This window comes from Nerophis ophidion, linkage group LG05 (assembly GCF_033978795.1).
Source record: "Nerophis ophidion isolate RoL-2023_Sa linkage group LG05, RoL_Noph_v1.0, whole genome shotgun sequence".
Classification (NCBI taxonomy): Eukaryota; Metazoa; Chordata; class Actinopteri; order Syngnathiformes; family Syngnathidae; genus Nerophis; species Nerophis ophidion.
This window is the reverse complement of record NC_084615.1, coordinates 5446107-5463605: the sequence shown is the minus strand read 5'-3', so window position 1 is coordinate 5463605 and position 17499 is coordinate 5446107. Positions and strand designations below refer to the sequence as shown.

At 41.6% G+C, this 17499-nt stretch overlaps 1 protein-coding gene across 2 annotated transcripts in view; it reads right to left on the bottom strand.

The window, feature by feature from the left end:
• Positions 1-17499, bottom strand: part of LOC133552551 (serine/threonine-protein phosphatase 2A 55 kDa regulatory subunit B gamma isoform) — an 82350-nt gene that overhangs the window by 7783 nt on the left and 57068 nt on the right. For both annotated transcript variants that reach the window (XM_061899791.1, XM_061899792.1), the window contains 3 exons: positions 16235-16412; positions 10361-10525; positions 6572-6741 (listed from right to left, as the gene is read on the bottom strand). In XM_061899791.1, coding sequence (XP_061755775.1) covers positions 6572-6741; positions 10361-10525; positions 16235-16412 — 513 coding nt within the window. The remainder of the gene's footprint in view (positions 1-6571; positions 6742-10360; positions 10526-16234; positions 16413-17499) is intronic.

Here is a 17499-nt window from a genome sequence, read left to right as displayed (position 1 = left end):
TCCCTGCCCACTGGGTGTGAGTTTTCCTTGCCCTTTTGTGGGTTCTTCCGAGGATGTTGTAGTCGTAATGATTTGTGCAGCCCTTTGAGACATTTGTGATTTGGGGCTATATAAATAAACATTGATTGATTGATTGACATAAATCGCTCCTGAGTATACGTCACACCTATGATGAAAACTATGAAAAAAAACTGCGATTTATAATCCCAAAAACATTAGTATTTTCTTATTTCTATATTATACATACTTCTACTTTAATTAAACATGTTAACAAAAAAAAATGTCTGCTTCACAAATAAATAAATACAAAATCATAAATATGTACGAGGTAGTTCCGTTCGACTTTTAGAAAGTAGCTCACCTGTTAAAAAAGTGTGAGATCAAACCCAGGTTTGTTCTCATTTATATTCCTGATTTCAACTTCTACGAGGACCAAAACAGGACTTTTTTTTTTTACTCTCCTCGCTGCCCTCAAGTCCCCTTGAGGCGGGTATGGCCGTCTTCCTGCCACGTCCTGAAAAGTCTTCTTCTGGCCGCACTCGCAGTCCAGCCCTCACGCGCTTCCCTCCCCTCCTCCTCCTCCCTGCTGCATTGCAGATGTGGAGTAGAAGGAAGGCCACTTCCTCAGACAGTAAACAGCACCTCCTGGCCCCCCTGGGCCCTCGCACACAATCAGTAAGACTCACACCTTCACTCATTGTAAAAAAAAACTACGCACAAACCATGTGCTTTATTGCCCAATTCCCTCCTACATAGCCCCAATAGTCATGTTCCCAAAAGGTGCCTTCAGACCACACCTGAGCAAATGAAGACCCGGGGGTCGCATGCGGCACCTTAAGCTTTTTAATCTGGCCTGCTGGACATTCCCAAATCATTTTTTCAGATCTTTAAGATGGAAAGTGTAGCTGCCATTATGATGTGAACTCATCTTTTCTAATGACTGTAAGTCTTCAACTATACTAAGTCTTTCAATGTTTGGATTCTGTGCTTTTGCATGATATTCTAGTTACTATGGTCATCTAATTAGTTACTATGGTCATCTAATTAGTTACTATGGTCATCTAATTAGTTACTATGGTCATCTAATTAGTTACTATGGTCATCTAATTAGTTACCATGGTCATCTAATTAGTTACTATGGTCATCTAATTAGTTACTATGCTCATCTAATTAGTTACTATGCTCATCTAATTAGTTACTATGGTCATCTAATTAGTTACTATGGTCATCTAATTAGTTACTATGCTCATCTAATTAGTTACTATGCTCATCTAATTAGTTACTATGCTCATCTAATTAGTTACTATGCTCATCTAATTAGTTACTATGGTCATCTAATTAGTTACCATGGTCATCTAATTAGTTACTATGCTCATCTAATTAGTTACTATGCTCATCTAATTAGTTACTATGGTCATCTAATTAGTTACTATAGTCATCTAATTAGTTACTATGCTCATCTAATTAGTTACTATGGTCATCTACTTAGTTACTATAGTCATCTAATTAGTTACTATGCTCATCTAATTAGTTACTATGGTCATCTCATTAGTTACTATGCTCATCTAATTAGTTACTATGGTCATCTAATTAGTTACTATGGTCATCTAATTAGTTACTATGGTCATCTAATTAGTTACTATGGTCATCTAATTAGTTACTATGGTCATCTAATTAGTTACTATGGTCATCTAATTAGTTACTATGCTCATCTAATTAGTTACTATGCTCATCTAATTAGTTACTATGCTCATCTAATTAGTTACTATGGTCATCTAATTAGTTACTATGGTCATCTAATTAGTTACTATGCTCATCTAATTAGTTACTATGCTCATCTAATTAGTTACTATGCTTATCTAATTAGTTACTATGCTCATCTAATTAGTTACTATGCTCATCTAATTAGTTACTATGGTCATCTAATTAGTTACCATGGTCATCTAATTAGTTACTATGCTCATCTAATTAGTTACTATGCTCATCTAATTAGTTACTATGGTCATCTAATTAGTTACTATAGTCATCTAATTAGTTACTATGCTCATCTAATTAGTTACTATGCTCATCTAATTAGTTACTATGGTCATCTAATTAGTTACTATGGTCATCTAATTAGTTACTATGGTCATCTAATTAGTTACTATGCTTATCTAATTAGTTACTATGCTCATCTAATTAGTTACTATGCTCATCTAATTAGTTACTATGCTCATCTAATTAGTTACTATGCTTATCTAATTAGTTACTATGCTCATCTAATTAGTTACTATGCTCATCTAATTAGTTACTATGGTCATCTAATTAGTTACCATGGTCATCTAATTAGTTACTATGCTCATCTAATTAGTTACTATGCTCATCTAATTAGTTACTATGGTCATCTAATTAGTTACTATGGTCATCTAATTAGTTACTATGCTCATCTAATTAGTTACTATGCTCATCTAATTAGTTACTATGCTCATCTAATTAGTTACTATGCTTATCTAATTAGTTACTATGCTCATCTAATTAGTTACTATGCTCATCTAATTAGTTACTATGCTCATCTAATTAGTTACTATGCTCATCTAATTAGTTACTATGGTCATCTAATTAGTTACTGTGCTCATCTAATTAGTTACTATGGTCATCTAATTAGTTACTATGCTTATCTAATTAGTTACTATGCTCATCTAATTAGTTACTATGGTCATCTATGAGTTACTATGGTCATCTAATTAGTTGCTATGGTCATCTAATTAGTTGCTATGGTTATCTAATTAGTTACTATGGTCATCTATGAGTTACTATGGTCATCTAATTAGTTACTATGGTCATCTAATTAGTTGCTATGGTCATCTAATTAGTTGCTATGGTTATCTAATTAGTTACTGTGGTCATCTAATTAGTTGCTATGGTTGTCTAATTAGTTACTATGGTCATCTAATTAGTTACTATGGTCATCTAATTAGTTACTATGGTCATCTAATTAGTTGCTATGGTTGTCTAATTAGTTACTATGGTCATCTAATTAGTTACTATGGTCATCTAATTAGTTGCTATGGTTGTCTAATTAGTTACTATGTTTGGCTAATTAGTTACTATGGTCATCTAATTAATTACTATACAAGTGAGGGAATCAGCACCTCCATGTCCGAGTCCATGGTTCTCGCCCGGAAAAGGGTGGAATGCCATCTCCGGGTTGGGGAGGAGACCCTGCCCCAAGTGGAGGAGTTCAAGTACCTCGGAGTCTTGTTCACGAGTGGGGGAAGAGTGGATCGTGAGATGGACAGGCGGATCGGTGCTGTATCAATCCGTTGTGGTGAAGAGGGAGCTGAGCCGGAAGGCAAAGCTCTCAATTTACCGGTCGATCTACGTTCCCATCCTCACCTATGGTCATGAGCTTTGGGTCACGACTGAAAGGACAAGATCACGGGTACAAGCGGCCCAAATGAGTTTGGGTCTCTCCCTTAGAGATAGGCTGAGAAGCTCTGCCATCCGGGAGGAACTCAAAGTAAAGCCGCTGCTCCTCCACATGGAGAGGACCCAGATGAGGTGGTTCGGGCATCTGGTCAGGATGCCACCCCAACGCCTCGGGATCCCCCGGGAAGAGCTAGACGAAGTGGCTGGGGAGAATAAAGTCTGGGCTTCCCTGCTTAGGCTGCTGCCCCCATGACCTGACCTCAGGTAAGCGGAAGAAGATGGATGGATGGATGAACTAGTGAAGGAGCCAACCTTCATTTGGGTTAAAGGGCTGTTTTCTCCCAGTCTTGTCTCCCAACAGCTCTGCCCGCCAAACTCCACTCACAAAAGAGACATTTAAGAACAAACCTTGAGGAAACATCTCTTTTGAGCCTTTAATGTATATTATTTGGTGTTTGTTGCCTTGAGTAAGTTCTTCTTTCGGATTCTGCACTGTATTAGTTGACTTAAATGTTTTTGTTCTTCCCCATAATGACATCTAACAACTACTTCACCCACAGTAGGGTCACATGGGAGCTGGAGCCTACCCCAGCTGGTGTGACACACTCTTGTAAAGTCTTTTTATGTCACCGGGATATTTCTGGTTATTTGATTTTGAATGTTTTTATTTTAGTTTTTGGGGACGGCGTGGCGCGTTGGAAGAGTGGCCATGCAAGCAACCTGAGGGTTCCTGGTTCAATCCCCACCTTCTCCCACCCACGTCACGTTCGTTGTGTCCTGAGCAAGACACTTCACCCTTGCTCCTGATGGGTGCTGGTTGGCGCCTTGCATGGCAGCTCCCTCCATCAGTGTGTGAATGGGTAAATGTGGAAGTAGTGTCAAAGCGCTTTGAGTACCTTGAAGGTAGAAAAGTGCTATACAAGTACAACCCATTTATTATTTACCATTACTATGCTCATCTAATTAGTTACTATGGTCATCTAATTAGTTACTATGCTCATCTAATTAGTTACTATGCTCATCTAATTAGTTACTATGGTCATCTAATTAGTTACTATGGTCATCTAATTAGTTACTATGGTCATCTAATTAGTTACTATGCTCATCTAATTAGTTACTATGGTCATCTAATTAGTTACTATGCTCATCTAATTAGTTACTATGGTCATCTAATTAGTTACTATGCTCATCTAATTAGTTACTATGGTCATCTAATTAGTTACTATGGTCATCTAATTAGTTACTATGGTCATCTAATTAGTTACTATGCTCATCTAATTAGTTACTATGGTCATCTAATTAGTTACTATGCTCATCTAATGAGTTACTATGGTCATCTAATTAGTTACTATGCTCATCTAATTAGTTACTATGGTCATCTAATTAGTTACTATGGTCATCTAAGTCACAGCAGCTGAGAGGAGGCACCAAGCAGTGTGGGTGGGGAGCGTTTCCACAGAGTCTGAGATGCAGGTGTCGGACGCAGAAGGAGATTTTTACAACAAAGTTGTAAAGCTTAGTGATATATCACATATATCAGATTGTAGGTGGGGGTTTTTTTTTTTTACCCTTTGCTTTCATATTTCGCTGTTTATGTTGCATTTTTGTTGCGTTTCGCTTGAATGTAAAATATGTGTATGGTGAGGGGATGTGACGTTTACATGTTGTCAATATTCAGTATTTTATCCTTCATAGTTAGTATTGTAAATCCCACATTCTTTATATTCATGTACATTCTGGGTGTCTCATTCAGTAAAAACTATTTCAAATTATATTATTTTCTGTCATTACGTTTTTAGCATCTAGACCAGGGGTGCCCACACTTTTTCTGCAGGCGAGCTACTTTTCAATTGACCAACTCGAGGGGATCTACCTCATTTATATATATCATTTATATTTATTTATTTATGAAAGAGACATTTTTGTAAACAAGTTAAACGGCAGTGACTAGGATGGCGGAAGCGGGAATCGAACCTGCAACCCTCAAGTTGCTGGCACGGCCACTCTACCAGCCGAGTTATGCCGCCCTATTAAAAAAATGTAAATAAAAAATAAATAAAAACATAATTATAAAATAAAAACTAGAACAGCCTAATAGCTAGAACTAGTACGTATATATTTAAAAAAAAAAAAAGGCTTTTTTAAAAAGAGGGTTTTTAAAAACCTTTTTTAAAAGCATCCACAGTCTGCATTGCCCTCAGGTGGTCAGGGAAAGCGTTTCACAGACTGTTCCGCCCATAGTTCGTAGCTTTGTCCTCGGAGGTTGGAAGAGGATATATATTATGTTTGACTGCCATCTACTGGTCACACTCACCATGTACCAAATGAAATTGCTTTGAGGTTGGTAAGCAAAACCTGAATTATTCCGTATATTCGGCCCACTGTCGAGTTTTGAGGAAAAAAACGGATTTTATGAACTTATGGGTTGTACTTGTATAGCGCTTTTCTACCTTCAAGGTACTCAAAGCGCTTTGACACTACTTCCACATTTACATTCACTACTTCCACATTCTCGCTGCTGTGTTGGATCCGCTTTGGACTGGACTCTCGCGACTGTGTTGGATCCATTATGGATTGAACTTTCACAGTATCATGTTAGACCCGCTCGACATCCATTGCTTTCCTCCTCTCCAAGGTTCTCATAGTCATCATTGTCACCGACGTCCCACTGGGTGTGAGTTTTCCTTGCCCTTATGTGGGCCTACCGAGGATGTCGTAGTGGTTTGTGCAGCCCTTTGAGACACTAGTGATTTAGGGCTATATAAGTAAACATTGATTGATTGATTGATAGTTCGTAGCTTTGTCCTCGGAGGTTGGAAGAGGATATATATTATGTTTGACTGCCATCTACTGGTCACACTCACCATGTACCAAATGAAATTGCTTCGAGGTCGGTAAGCAAAACCTGAATTATTCCGTATGTTCGGCCCACTGTCGAGTTTTGAGGAAAAAAACGGATTTTATGAACTTATGGGTTGTACTTGTATAGCGCTTTTCTACCTTCAAGGTACTCAAAGCGCTTTGACACTACTTCCACATTCACACACACATTCGCCCCTTACAGTCGGGAAAATGTAGTATGTATTTCAAACGTGTTCGTTTACTTTAATTAGCCATTTCAGCCGCGTCCCTGCATTTGAAGGCGCTCTAAAAAGGGACTCACCTGGTAGGTCTCCAGGGGCTTGCTCTCCATGTTGAGGTCCCACACTTTGGCGGTCAGGTAGTCTCTGGTGAGCAGGTACCGGCCGCTGTGGCTGAACTTGACGTCGGACACGGAGGAGATGATCTCGGAGAAGAAGGAGCGAGCGCTGGGGTCTTCCGGCTCCTCAAACACTGCGAGGAGGACGGCAGGCGGTGAGGAAGGCAAACGGGGCAAAGCGGAGACGGATGCACGACGAGGCCACTAATTAAGTAAGATGGACCGCATGTGATCCACAAGGATTGTGACGGATGCCAATGCTGCTGAATAAAGTGATACAGTAATGACTGGAGGCAAGTTCATCAGTGGATGCAGAAAGCCTCATTAATTGTAGTCCTTGAAGAAAAGCATTTTTGAAGGAAAAAAATCCATCACAACCTGACTGCACGGATTTAAAGAATCAATGTGTTTATTTGTCATTCCTCTAATGAAACTTGCAATAAAAAATAAAATACTGCAACTCAGCGAAACTTCAAAACAATAAAAGTGCACCTTGAGTAAAGAAAAATGAAAAAGTCGCCGGTCAGATCTGATGTGCAGAGGTATGAGTTAGTTGGGTGGTATCCAAAGTAAAATATTACACGTTTTCATATGTTCCGAGGCAGGGGTGCCCACACTTTTTCTGCAGGCGAGCTACTTTTCAATTGACCAACTCGAGGGAATCTACCTCATTTATATATATCATTTATATTTATTTATTTATGAAAGAGACATTTTTGTAAACAAGTTAAATGTGTTTAATGATAATACAAGCATGTGTAACACATATAGATGTCTTTCTTTCACGAAGACAAGAATATAAGTTGGTGTATTACCTGATTCTGATGACTTGCATTGATTGGAATCAGACAGTAATGATGATAACGCCCACATTTTCAAATGGAGGAGAAAAAAAGTTGTCCTTTCTGTACAATACCACATGAAAGTGGTTGGTTTTTGGCATCTAATTCATCCAGCTTCCATACACTTTACAAGAAAAACATTGGCGGCAAATTCCGTAGCTTGCTTGATTGACATTCACGGCACCCGAGGGTCTTGTGAGATGACGCTGGCTGCTGCCAGTTCATTATTATGAAAAAATGACAGAGAGGAAGGCAAGAAACACTTTTTATTTCAACAGACTTTCGCGCCGTCCCTTCCGTCAAAACTCTAAAGGCCGACTGCACATTTCCTATCTTCACAATAAAAGCCCTGCTTCATTCTGCCTGCGCTAACAAAATAAGAGTCTCGGAAAGGGATCGCTTGGAAATGTGCAGTCGGCCTTTAGAGTTTTGACGGAAGGTACGGCGCGAAAGTCTGTGGAAATAAAAAGTGTTTCTCGCCTTCCTCTCTGTCATATTTTCATAATAATGATCTTGCAGCAGCCAGCGTCATCTCACAAGACCCTCCGGTACCGTGAATGTCATTTAAGTGACGTCTTGGTGAAGATTGATGATCACTAATTTTTTGGTCTATTTTTTTTAAAAGCCTGGCTGGAGATCGACTGACACACCCCCCGCGGTCGACTGGTAGCTCGCAATCGACGTAATGGGCACCCCTGTTCGAAGGTATAGTAGCGGCACACACTAATTTAATGGTACTTCTAGAGACGTCCGATAATATCCGACTGACGACCTTATGGGCCGATAAATGCTTCAAAATGTGGTATAAAATGTTGGTGTTGTTAGCTTGAGTCATATTGCAGTCTATACATATCTCTTATGTGTGACTGCCATCCACCGTTCACACTTATCATTACATCATGTACCAAATAAAATAGCTTTGTGGTCGGTGAACAAAACCAGAATTATTCCGTACACTGCAGCCGAGTTGGAATATAATTACAACACTTTATGTACATATTTATATAGATATTTACATATTTATATAATATATAACTACAAGCTCCATTCACAGACAGAGTCCCATTGCTTTTATGAGCGGTCGAGCGAGTCAAAAGCCAGAAAAAAAGAAAAAAAAAGAAAGAAAAATATATTTTTTAAATAATTAAAAAAAATAAAAAATGTATTTATTTGTGGCGGCCGTAATTTCTTTCATGGCAGGCCGCCACAAATAAATGTGTGGGAAACCCTGCCACAGAACACTTTTCCACTTTGCATCAGTCCATCTTAGATGAGCTCGGGCCCAGCGAAGCTGGCAGCGTTCCTGGGTGTTGTTGATAAATGGGTTTGGCTTTGCATAGTAGAGTTTTAACTTGCACTTACAGATGTAACAACCAACTGTAGTTACTGACAGTGGTTTTATGAAGTGTTCCTGAGCCCATGTGGTGATATCCTTTACACACTGATGTCTGTTTTTGATGCAGTACCGCCTGAGGGATCAAAGGTCCGCAATATCATCGCTTACGTGCAGGGATTTCTCCAGATTCTCTGAAACTTTTGAGGATTTTACAGACCGTAGATGGTAAAATCCCTAAATTCTTTGCAATAGCTCTTTGAGAAATGTTGCTCTAAAACTGTTTGACAATTTGATAAAGTGGTGACCCTCGCCCCATCCTTTCTTGTGAAAGACTAAGCATTTTTTGGGAAGCTGTTTTTGTACCCAATCATGGCACCCACCTGTTCCCAATTAGCCTGCACACCTGTGGGATGTTCCAAATACGTGTTTGATGAGCATTCCTCAACTTTATCAGTATTTATTGCCAGCTTTCCCAACTTCTATTAAATAAATATGTAAATATCTATATCAATATGTACATAAAGTGTTGTAATTATATTCCAACTCGGCGTTCTTCTTGGTCATCGCCGCCGCTGCAGTGTACGGAATAATTCTGGTTTTGTTTACCGACCACAAAGCTATTTTATCTGGTACATGATGTAATGATAAGTGTGAACGGTGGATGGCAGTCACACATAAGAGATATGTGTAGACTGCAATATGACTCCAGCTAACAACACCAACATTTTATATGTTCCAATGCAAATATGGAACATTACATCATTTCTGATACCACATTTTCAATATATATATATATATACATATATATATATATATATATACACACTCCTCGCGCACTAATTGACTGAAAGAGCACGCGATGATGTCATGTTATGGATGGGAAAATGCAAATTTAGAGCATATGTTTAGCCTGAGCATCTAGTAGACCTCGAGAGTAACAAGCGGTCGCCTTGTTGCCTTCCCATTAAGAACAATAAACTACTTTTTAGTGTAGGTTTGCTGGTTTCAAGAAATGTAATGACGAGCGCATGTCATTATAAGCATTTACTTCATTTAAGAATATTTTTCAACATATTAAGAATGTTATTAGTGAGAATATACAAACTGTACTTATTTTAAGGTATTTTTTGGGTTCATTGAGGTTAACTCATTTGACTTGTTTTGGAAAGTCTTGACAAGCCAAATGTTCTTGTTTTACTGGCAGATCATTTTGCTTAGTTCAAGTCAAATACCCCTCATTTTTGTATTTTTCTCCCCCTTGTTTTTGAACACTGACTTTTTGCAAGTGTATATATAAGGCGCACCGTCGAGTTTTGAGGGGAAAAAAGGATTTGAAGCGCGCCCTATAGTCCGGGAAATAGGGTAAAGCCCAGCCTGCCCGGCAGCTTCCTGTTATCAGTGTCAGTAGTGACAGCAGCTGACCAATCAGCAGTCAGATGGGAGTCGGCCTCCACACTGCAATATGGATCACAAACAAGTAAGACGAATAAAAAAAAACGCAGACTGAATAAAACAAATGGCGCAGCAGTTGAAGGCCATCACGTTATTGTCTGCTTTCAAAGCACTTTGACTCACGTTTGGAGTGTTGGTCGCACAGCGCCGCCTCTCTCATGTCGCACAGGCGCAAGGTGCCTTTGCTGCTGCTGTACACAAAGAGGTTACAGTGGTGCGGGTGGAACTCTGCCGATGTGATCACCTCCGTCAGATCCTCCATGTTGGCCGGCTTGATGTCCACGATGTCTGAGACGGGGGGGAAAAGAGCTCAGGAAAAAAAAAGAAAATTGCAATCGGCTTATCGGGGGGAGCTCCACAAACCACGTTAAACCCAGATTTCGATCTAACAAAGGTCTTAACTCATTCTCTTTCTAAGCCACATCAATGTGGAATGCACTCCCAACAGGTGTAAAAGTAAGTGCATCTCTATATTCCTTCAAAACCGCTCTAAAACAACACCTCCAGGCAACTTCAACACTTTACTAATACCCTCATTCAACCCTTTTTCGATCACGCTTACACCTCCTGGTACCCCAGCACCTCCAAAACCCTCAAATCTAGACTCCAAACATCCCAGAATAAGCTAGTCCGGTTACTTTTAGACCTCCACCCCAGATCACACCTCAATCCAACCCACTTCTCCAAAGTGGGCTGGCTCAGGGTGGAGGACAGAGTCAAACAACTTGCACTGAGCCTGGTCTATAAAATCCGCTACACCTCCTTGATCCCGAAGTACATGTCAAACTACTTCCTTAACGTAAATGACCGCCATAACCACAACACCAGGGGGAGCTCCACAAACCACGTTAAACCCAGATTTCGATCTAACAAAGGTCTTAACTCATTCTCTTTCTATGCCACATCAATGTGGAATACACTCCCAACAGGTATAAAAGTAAGTGCATCTCTATATTCCTTCAAAACTGCTCTAAAACAACACCTCCAGGCAACTTCAACACTTTACTAATACCCTCATTCAACCCTTTTTCGATTACGCTTGCACCTCCTGGTACCCCAGCACCTCCAAAACCCTCAAATCTAGACTCCAAACATCCCAGAATAAGCTAGTCCGGTTACTTTTAGACCTCCACCCCAGATCACACCTCAATCCAACCCACTTCTCCAAAGTGGGCTGGCTCAGGGTGGAGGACAGAGTCAAACAACTTGCACTGAGCCTGGTCTATAAAATCCGCTACACCTCCTTGATCCCGAAGTACATGTCAAACTACTTCCTTAACGTAAATGACCGCCATAACCACAACACCAGGGGGAGCTCCACAAACCACGTTAAACCCAGATTTCGATCTAACAAAGGTCTTAACTCATTCTCTTTCTATGCCACATCAATGTGGAATGCACTCCCAACAGGTATAAAAGTAAGTGCATCTCTATATTCCTTCAAAACTGCTCTAAAACAACACCTCCAGGCAACTTCAACACTTTACTAATACCCTCATTCAACCCTTTTTCGATTACGCTTGCACCTCCTGGTACCCCAGCACCTCCAAAACCCTCAAATCTAGACTCCAAACATCCCAGAATAAGCTAATCCGGTTACTTTTAGACCTCCACCCCAGATCACACCTCAATCCAACCCACTTCTCCAAAGTGGGCTGGCTCAGGGTGGAGGACAGAGTCAAACAACTTGCACTGAGCCTAGTCTATAAAATCCGCTACACCTCCTTGATCCCGAAGTACATGTCAAACTACTTCCTTAACGTAAATGACCGCCATAACCACAACACCAGGGGGAGCTCCACAAACCACGTTAAACCCAGATTTCGATCTAACAAAGGTCTTAACTCATTCTCTTTCTATGCCACATCAATGTGGAATGCACTTCCAACAGGTATAAAAGTAAGTGCATCTCTATATTCCTTCAAAACCGCTCTAAAACAACACCTCCAGGCAACTTCAACACTTTACTAATACCCTCCTCCATTCACATCCCATCTCCCCGGATTATAAACAACTCAAATGTACTTCTAATGTATATACTTGTTCTTATGCTATGTGAACTCACTATGTTCTCTGCTGGCTGTACATATCCTACTAAATAAGACCTACACTGTTTCAATGTCCACATTTCTCTGTTGATGCAATTGTTGATGACTGAAGTTCTGATATCAAACAAACCTCCCCAGATTGTAAATAATGTCAATAATTCAATGTATATACTATGATGATTAACCTGTGTGATGACTGTATTATGTTGATAGTATATATTTGTACCATGAATTGATTAACGTGGACCCCGACTTAAACAAGTTGAAAAACTTATTGGGGTGTTACCATTTAGTGGTCAATTGTACGGAATATGTACTGTACTGTGCAATCTACTAATAATCAATCAATCAATCAATCAATGTTTATTTATATAGCCCCAAATCACAAATGTCTCAAAGGACTGCACAAATCATTACGACTACAACATCCTCGGAAGAACCCACAAAAGGGCAAGGAAAACTCACACCCAGTGGGCAGGGAGAATTCACATCCAGTGGGACGCCAGTGACAATGCTGACTATGAGAAACCTTGGAGAGGACCTCAGATGTGGGCAACCCCCCCCCTCTAGGGGACCGAAAGCAATGGATGTCGAGCGGGTCTAACATGATGCTGTGAAAGTTCAATCCATAGTGGCTCCAAGACAGCAGTGAGAGTCCCGTCCACAGGAAACCATCTCAAGCGGATCAGCAGCGTAGAGATGTCCCCAACCGATACAGGCGAGCGGTCCATCCTGGGTCCCGACGAGCGGTCCATCCTGGGTCTCGACTCTGGACAGTCAGTACTTCATCCATGGTCATCGGACCGGACCCCCTCCACAAGGGAGGGGGGGACATAGGAGAAAGAAAAGAAGCGGCAGATCAACTGGTCTAAAAAGGAGGTCTATTTAAAGGCTAGAGTATACAGATGAGTTTTAAGATGAGACTTAAATGCTTCTACTGAGGTAGCATCTCGAACTGTTACCGGGAGGGCATTCCAGAGTACTGGAGCCCGAACGGAAAACGCTCTATAGCCCGCAGACTTTTTTTGAGCTCTAGGAATCACTAATAAGTATCAATCAATCAATCAATCAATCGGGATTGTTTTTGCACATTCTTCTATTAAGCCAAGGGTTTTTACTCACTAAACGAGTCCCTCGGAAAGTAATTAGAAAATCCCCACTCGTTCACAATAAATACAAGAAGTGACGGTATTACGTGAATGTAAATGCCAAGCGATTATATTTTGAATGATATTTATACATCATTACCAGGGAGACAAACCTGCAAAAGCAATACAAATATAGAGAAATTGTATTTGTGGTATTATAAAACTGGCCCAGGTCAGATCTGAGGCAGTCCTGTGCAATATCGGGCCGCAATAAAAGCCCAGACAGCATCTGAAATATTTATGCGGCTGTTGAATTATTCAATAAGATACATTTTCACTCCCCAGGAATAATAACACCCCCTCCCCCAATGCTGTGTTTCTTTGTGCCGCTAAGTGAAATCTCATCGTGTTATTTCACAGCCGGCGAGCTACTTTTCAATTGAGCAAGTGGAGGGGATCCATCTCATTCCTGTATATGATTGATATTCATTTATTTATTAAAGAGAGGTTTTTGTTAACAAGTTCAAGAATCTGGGTATTATCTTCCACCCAACTCTCTCCTTTGAGTCACACTAAAACGGCCTTCTTTCATCTCCGTAATATCGCTAAAATTCGCTCTATTTTGTCCACTAAAGACGCTGAGATCATTATCCATGCGTTTGTTACGCCTCGTCTCGATTACTGTAACGTATTATTTTCGGGTCTCCCCATGTCTAGCATTAAAAGATTACAGTTGGTACAAAATGCGGCTGCTAGACTTTTGACAAGAACAAGAAAGTTTGATCACATTACGCCTGTACTGTATATACCTTTATATACATATATACATACATATATACCTGTACTGGCTCACCTGCACTGGCTTCCTGTGCACTTAAGATGTGACTTTAAGGTTTTACTACTTACGTATAAAATACTACACGGTCTAGCTCCATCCTATCTTGCCGATTGTATTGTACCATATGTCCCGGCAAGAAATCTGCGTTCAAAGGACTCCGGCTTATTAGTGATTCCCAAAGCCCAAAAAAAGTCTGCGGGCTATAGAGCGTTTTCCGTTCGGGCTCCAGTACTCTGGAATGCCCTCCCGGTAACAGTTCGAGATGCCACCTCAGTAGAAGCATTTAAGTCTCACCTTAAAACTAATTTGTATACTCTAGCCTTCAAATAGACTCCCTTTTTAGACCAGTTGATCTGCCGTTTCTTTTCTTTTTCTTCTATGTCCCACTCTCCCTTGTGGAGGGGGTCCGGTCCGATCCGGTGGCCATGTACTGCTTGCCTGTGTATCGGCTGGGGACATCTCTGCGCTGCTGATCCGCCTCCGCTTGGGATGGTTTCCTGCTGGCTCCGCTGTGAACGGGACTCTCGCTGCTGTGTTGGATCCACTTTGGACTGGACTCTCGCGACTGTGTTGGATCCATTATGGATTGAACTTTCACAGTATCACGTTAGACCCGCTCGACATCCATTGCTTTCCTCCTCTCCAAGGTTCTCATAGTCATCATTGTCACCGACGTCCCACTGAGTGTGAGTTTTCCTTGCCCTTATGTGGGCCTACCGTGGATGTCGTAGTGGTTTGTGCAGCCCTTTGAGACACTAGTGATTTAGGGCTATATAAGTAAACATTGATTGATTGATTGAATGATAATACAAGCATGTTCAACACATTCCTTTCTTTCATGAAGACATTAATATAAGTTGGTGTATTACATACATACATATACTGTAATATTGTACATGGTAATTGTCATATATTGTAAATATTACGTATATGTGTTATATTTTATATTGCTTCTAGTCTATTTTATACCTGCATTGTCCTTTCCATTTTTCCCATCCTTTGTAACTGAGCTACTGTGTGGAACAATTTCCGTTGTGGATCATTAAAGTTTGTCTAAGTCTATTAGCTGATTGTGATGACAAACACCCGCAGAGGTTTATGACCCCCTTCCCTTGGAAGCAGCTGCAGCGAGGTAATCAGAAAATGCCCAAATAAATGCGGAGGCGTGGAACCCTTTCCTCAGAGCGGTGGGGTGACACAGCACACACGCGCTTTCCTCATGAGCTAAATTGAATCCTGTCTCTGGTTGATTCCTTGCTTCTTGTCTCGTTTAATAGACAGTGGCCCATCGCCGTTCCCGTGCAGTTCCCCCTACAATGTTTGTTTGTCTAATTATGAACACGTTTGTGGTGAAAACTTAATTCCGTTGGACTGACGCAATGGCAATAAAGCGCATACCATACCATACCGGTAAATGTGTTGGCATCCTAGCTAATGCTAACAACGCTTGCTTGATTAAATTGCGATAGCACTTAAAAATAGGTTATATAAAATAAAAAAATAAATAAAACGTACGATTGCACCGACTCAGTGGCTTTGTGGTTAGAGTGTCTGCCCTGAGATGGGTAGGTTGTGAGTTCAAACCCCGGCCGAGTCATACCAAAGACTATAAAAATGGGAGCCGTTACCTCCCTGCTTGGCACTCAGCATCAAGGCTTGGAATTGGGGGTTAAATCACCATAAATGATTCACGGGCACGGCCTCCGCTGCTGCTCACTGCTCCCCTCACCTCCCAGGGGGTGGAACAAGGGGATGGGTCAAATGCAGAGGGCACATTTCACCACACCTAGTGTGTGGTGAAAATTGCTACTTTAAGTTTGAACTTAAATGTGCAGAAAAATACCCCCATTTGTAATTGTCAGTCATAGATGTGGTGAAGGTGTATGGTCAAGTCAATTCCGCTTTTTCACACTCCTTTACAGAATGTAACCGAGTGATATTCCGAAATGTAACCCGTGAAACATAAAGATGCATCTTTCATTCTGGCATTTTGTCTTCTGGCCAACTAAACAAGAAAAGATACTGAAGCTGCGGTCGGTGATGTCCAGATGCCAAAGGTTGATCCTCAGGTCGTCGGCCGACATGTAGGTTTCGTGGTCGGAGTTGACTGAGATGGAGTTGACGTGGTAGGTGTGGGCGTTGGCAAACACTCGCCGGGGGCTCACCTCCACCATTAAGTCCATGGGCTTCAAAATGGGAACCTCAGCGAACAGAAAAAAAGGAGACCTTTAGTCTCTGATGTGACTGATTAAGAGAAGACAGCCATCCATCTTATTCTGCTTATCCAAGGTTGGGTCACGGGGGCAGCAGCCTAAGCTCTCCCCAGCCACTTCGTCCAGCTCCTCCCGGGGGATCCCGAGGCGTTCCCAGGCCAGCCGGGAGAAATAGTCTTCCCAACGTGTCCTGGGTCTTCCCCGTGGCCTCCTACCGGTTGGACGTGCCCTAAACACCTCCCTAGGGAGGCGTTCGGGTGGCATCCTGACCAGATGCCCGAACCACCTCATCTGGCTCCTCTCCATGTGGAGGAGCAGCGGCTTTACTTTGAGTTCCTCCCGGATGACAGAGCTTCGAGAGACCCAAACTCATTTGGGACGCTTGTACTCGTGATCTTGTCCTTTTGGTCATGACCCAAAGCTCATGACCATAGGTGAGGATGGGAACGTAGATCGACCGGTAAATTGAGAGCTTTGCCTTCCGGCTCAGCTCCTTCTTCACCACAACGGATCGGTACAACGTCCGCATTACTGAAGACGCCGCACCGATCCGCCTGTCGATCTCACGATCCACTCTTCCCTCACTCCTGAACAAGACTCCTAGGTACTTGAACTCCTCCACTTGGGGCAGGGTCTCCTCCTCAACCCGGAGATGGCACCCCACCCTTTTCCGGGCGAGAACCATGGACTCGGACTTGGAGGTGCTGATTCTCATCCCAGCCGCTTCACACTCGGCTGCGAACCGATCCAGTGAGAGCTGAAGATCCCGGCCAGATGAAGCCATCAGGACCACATCATCTGCAGAAAGCAGAGACCTAATCCTGCGGCCACCAAACCAGATCCCCTCAACGCCTTGACTGCGCCTAGAAATTCTGTCCATAAAAGTTCTGAACAGAATAGGTGACAAAGGGCAGCCTTGGCGGAGTCCAACCCTCACTGGAAACAGAAGAGAAGACAAACTGAATAAATCCAAGTGGATTAATGAATTAATATTTCCCCGTCTGCCTCCAAGGGTATTAATAATAGATTTCACGCTAGAGCCCGAATTCATTAATTTGAGTGCCAATGTCGTCCT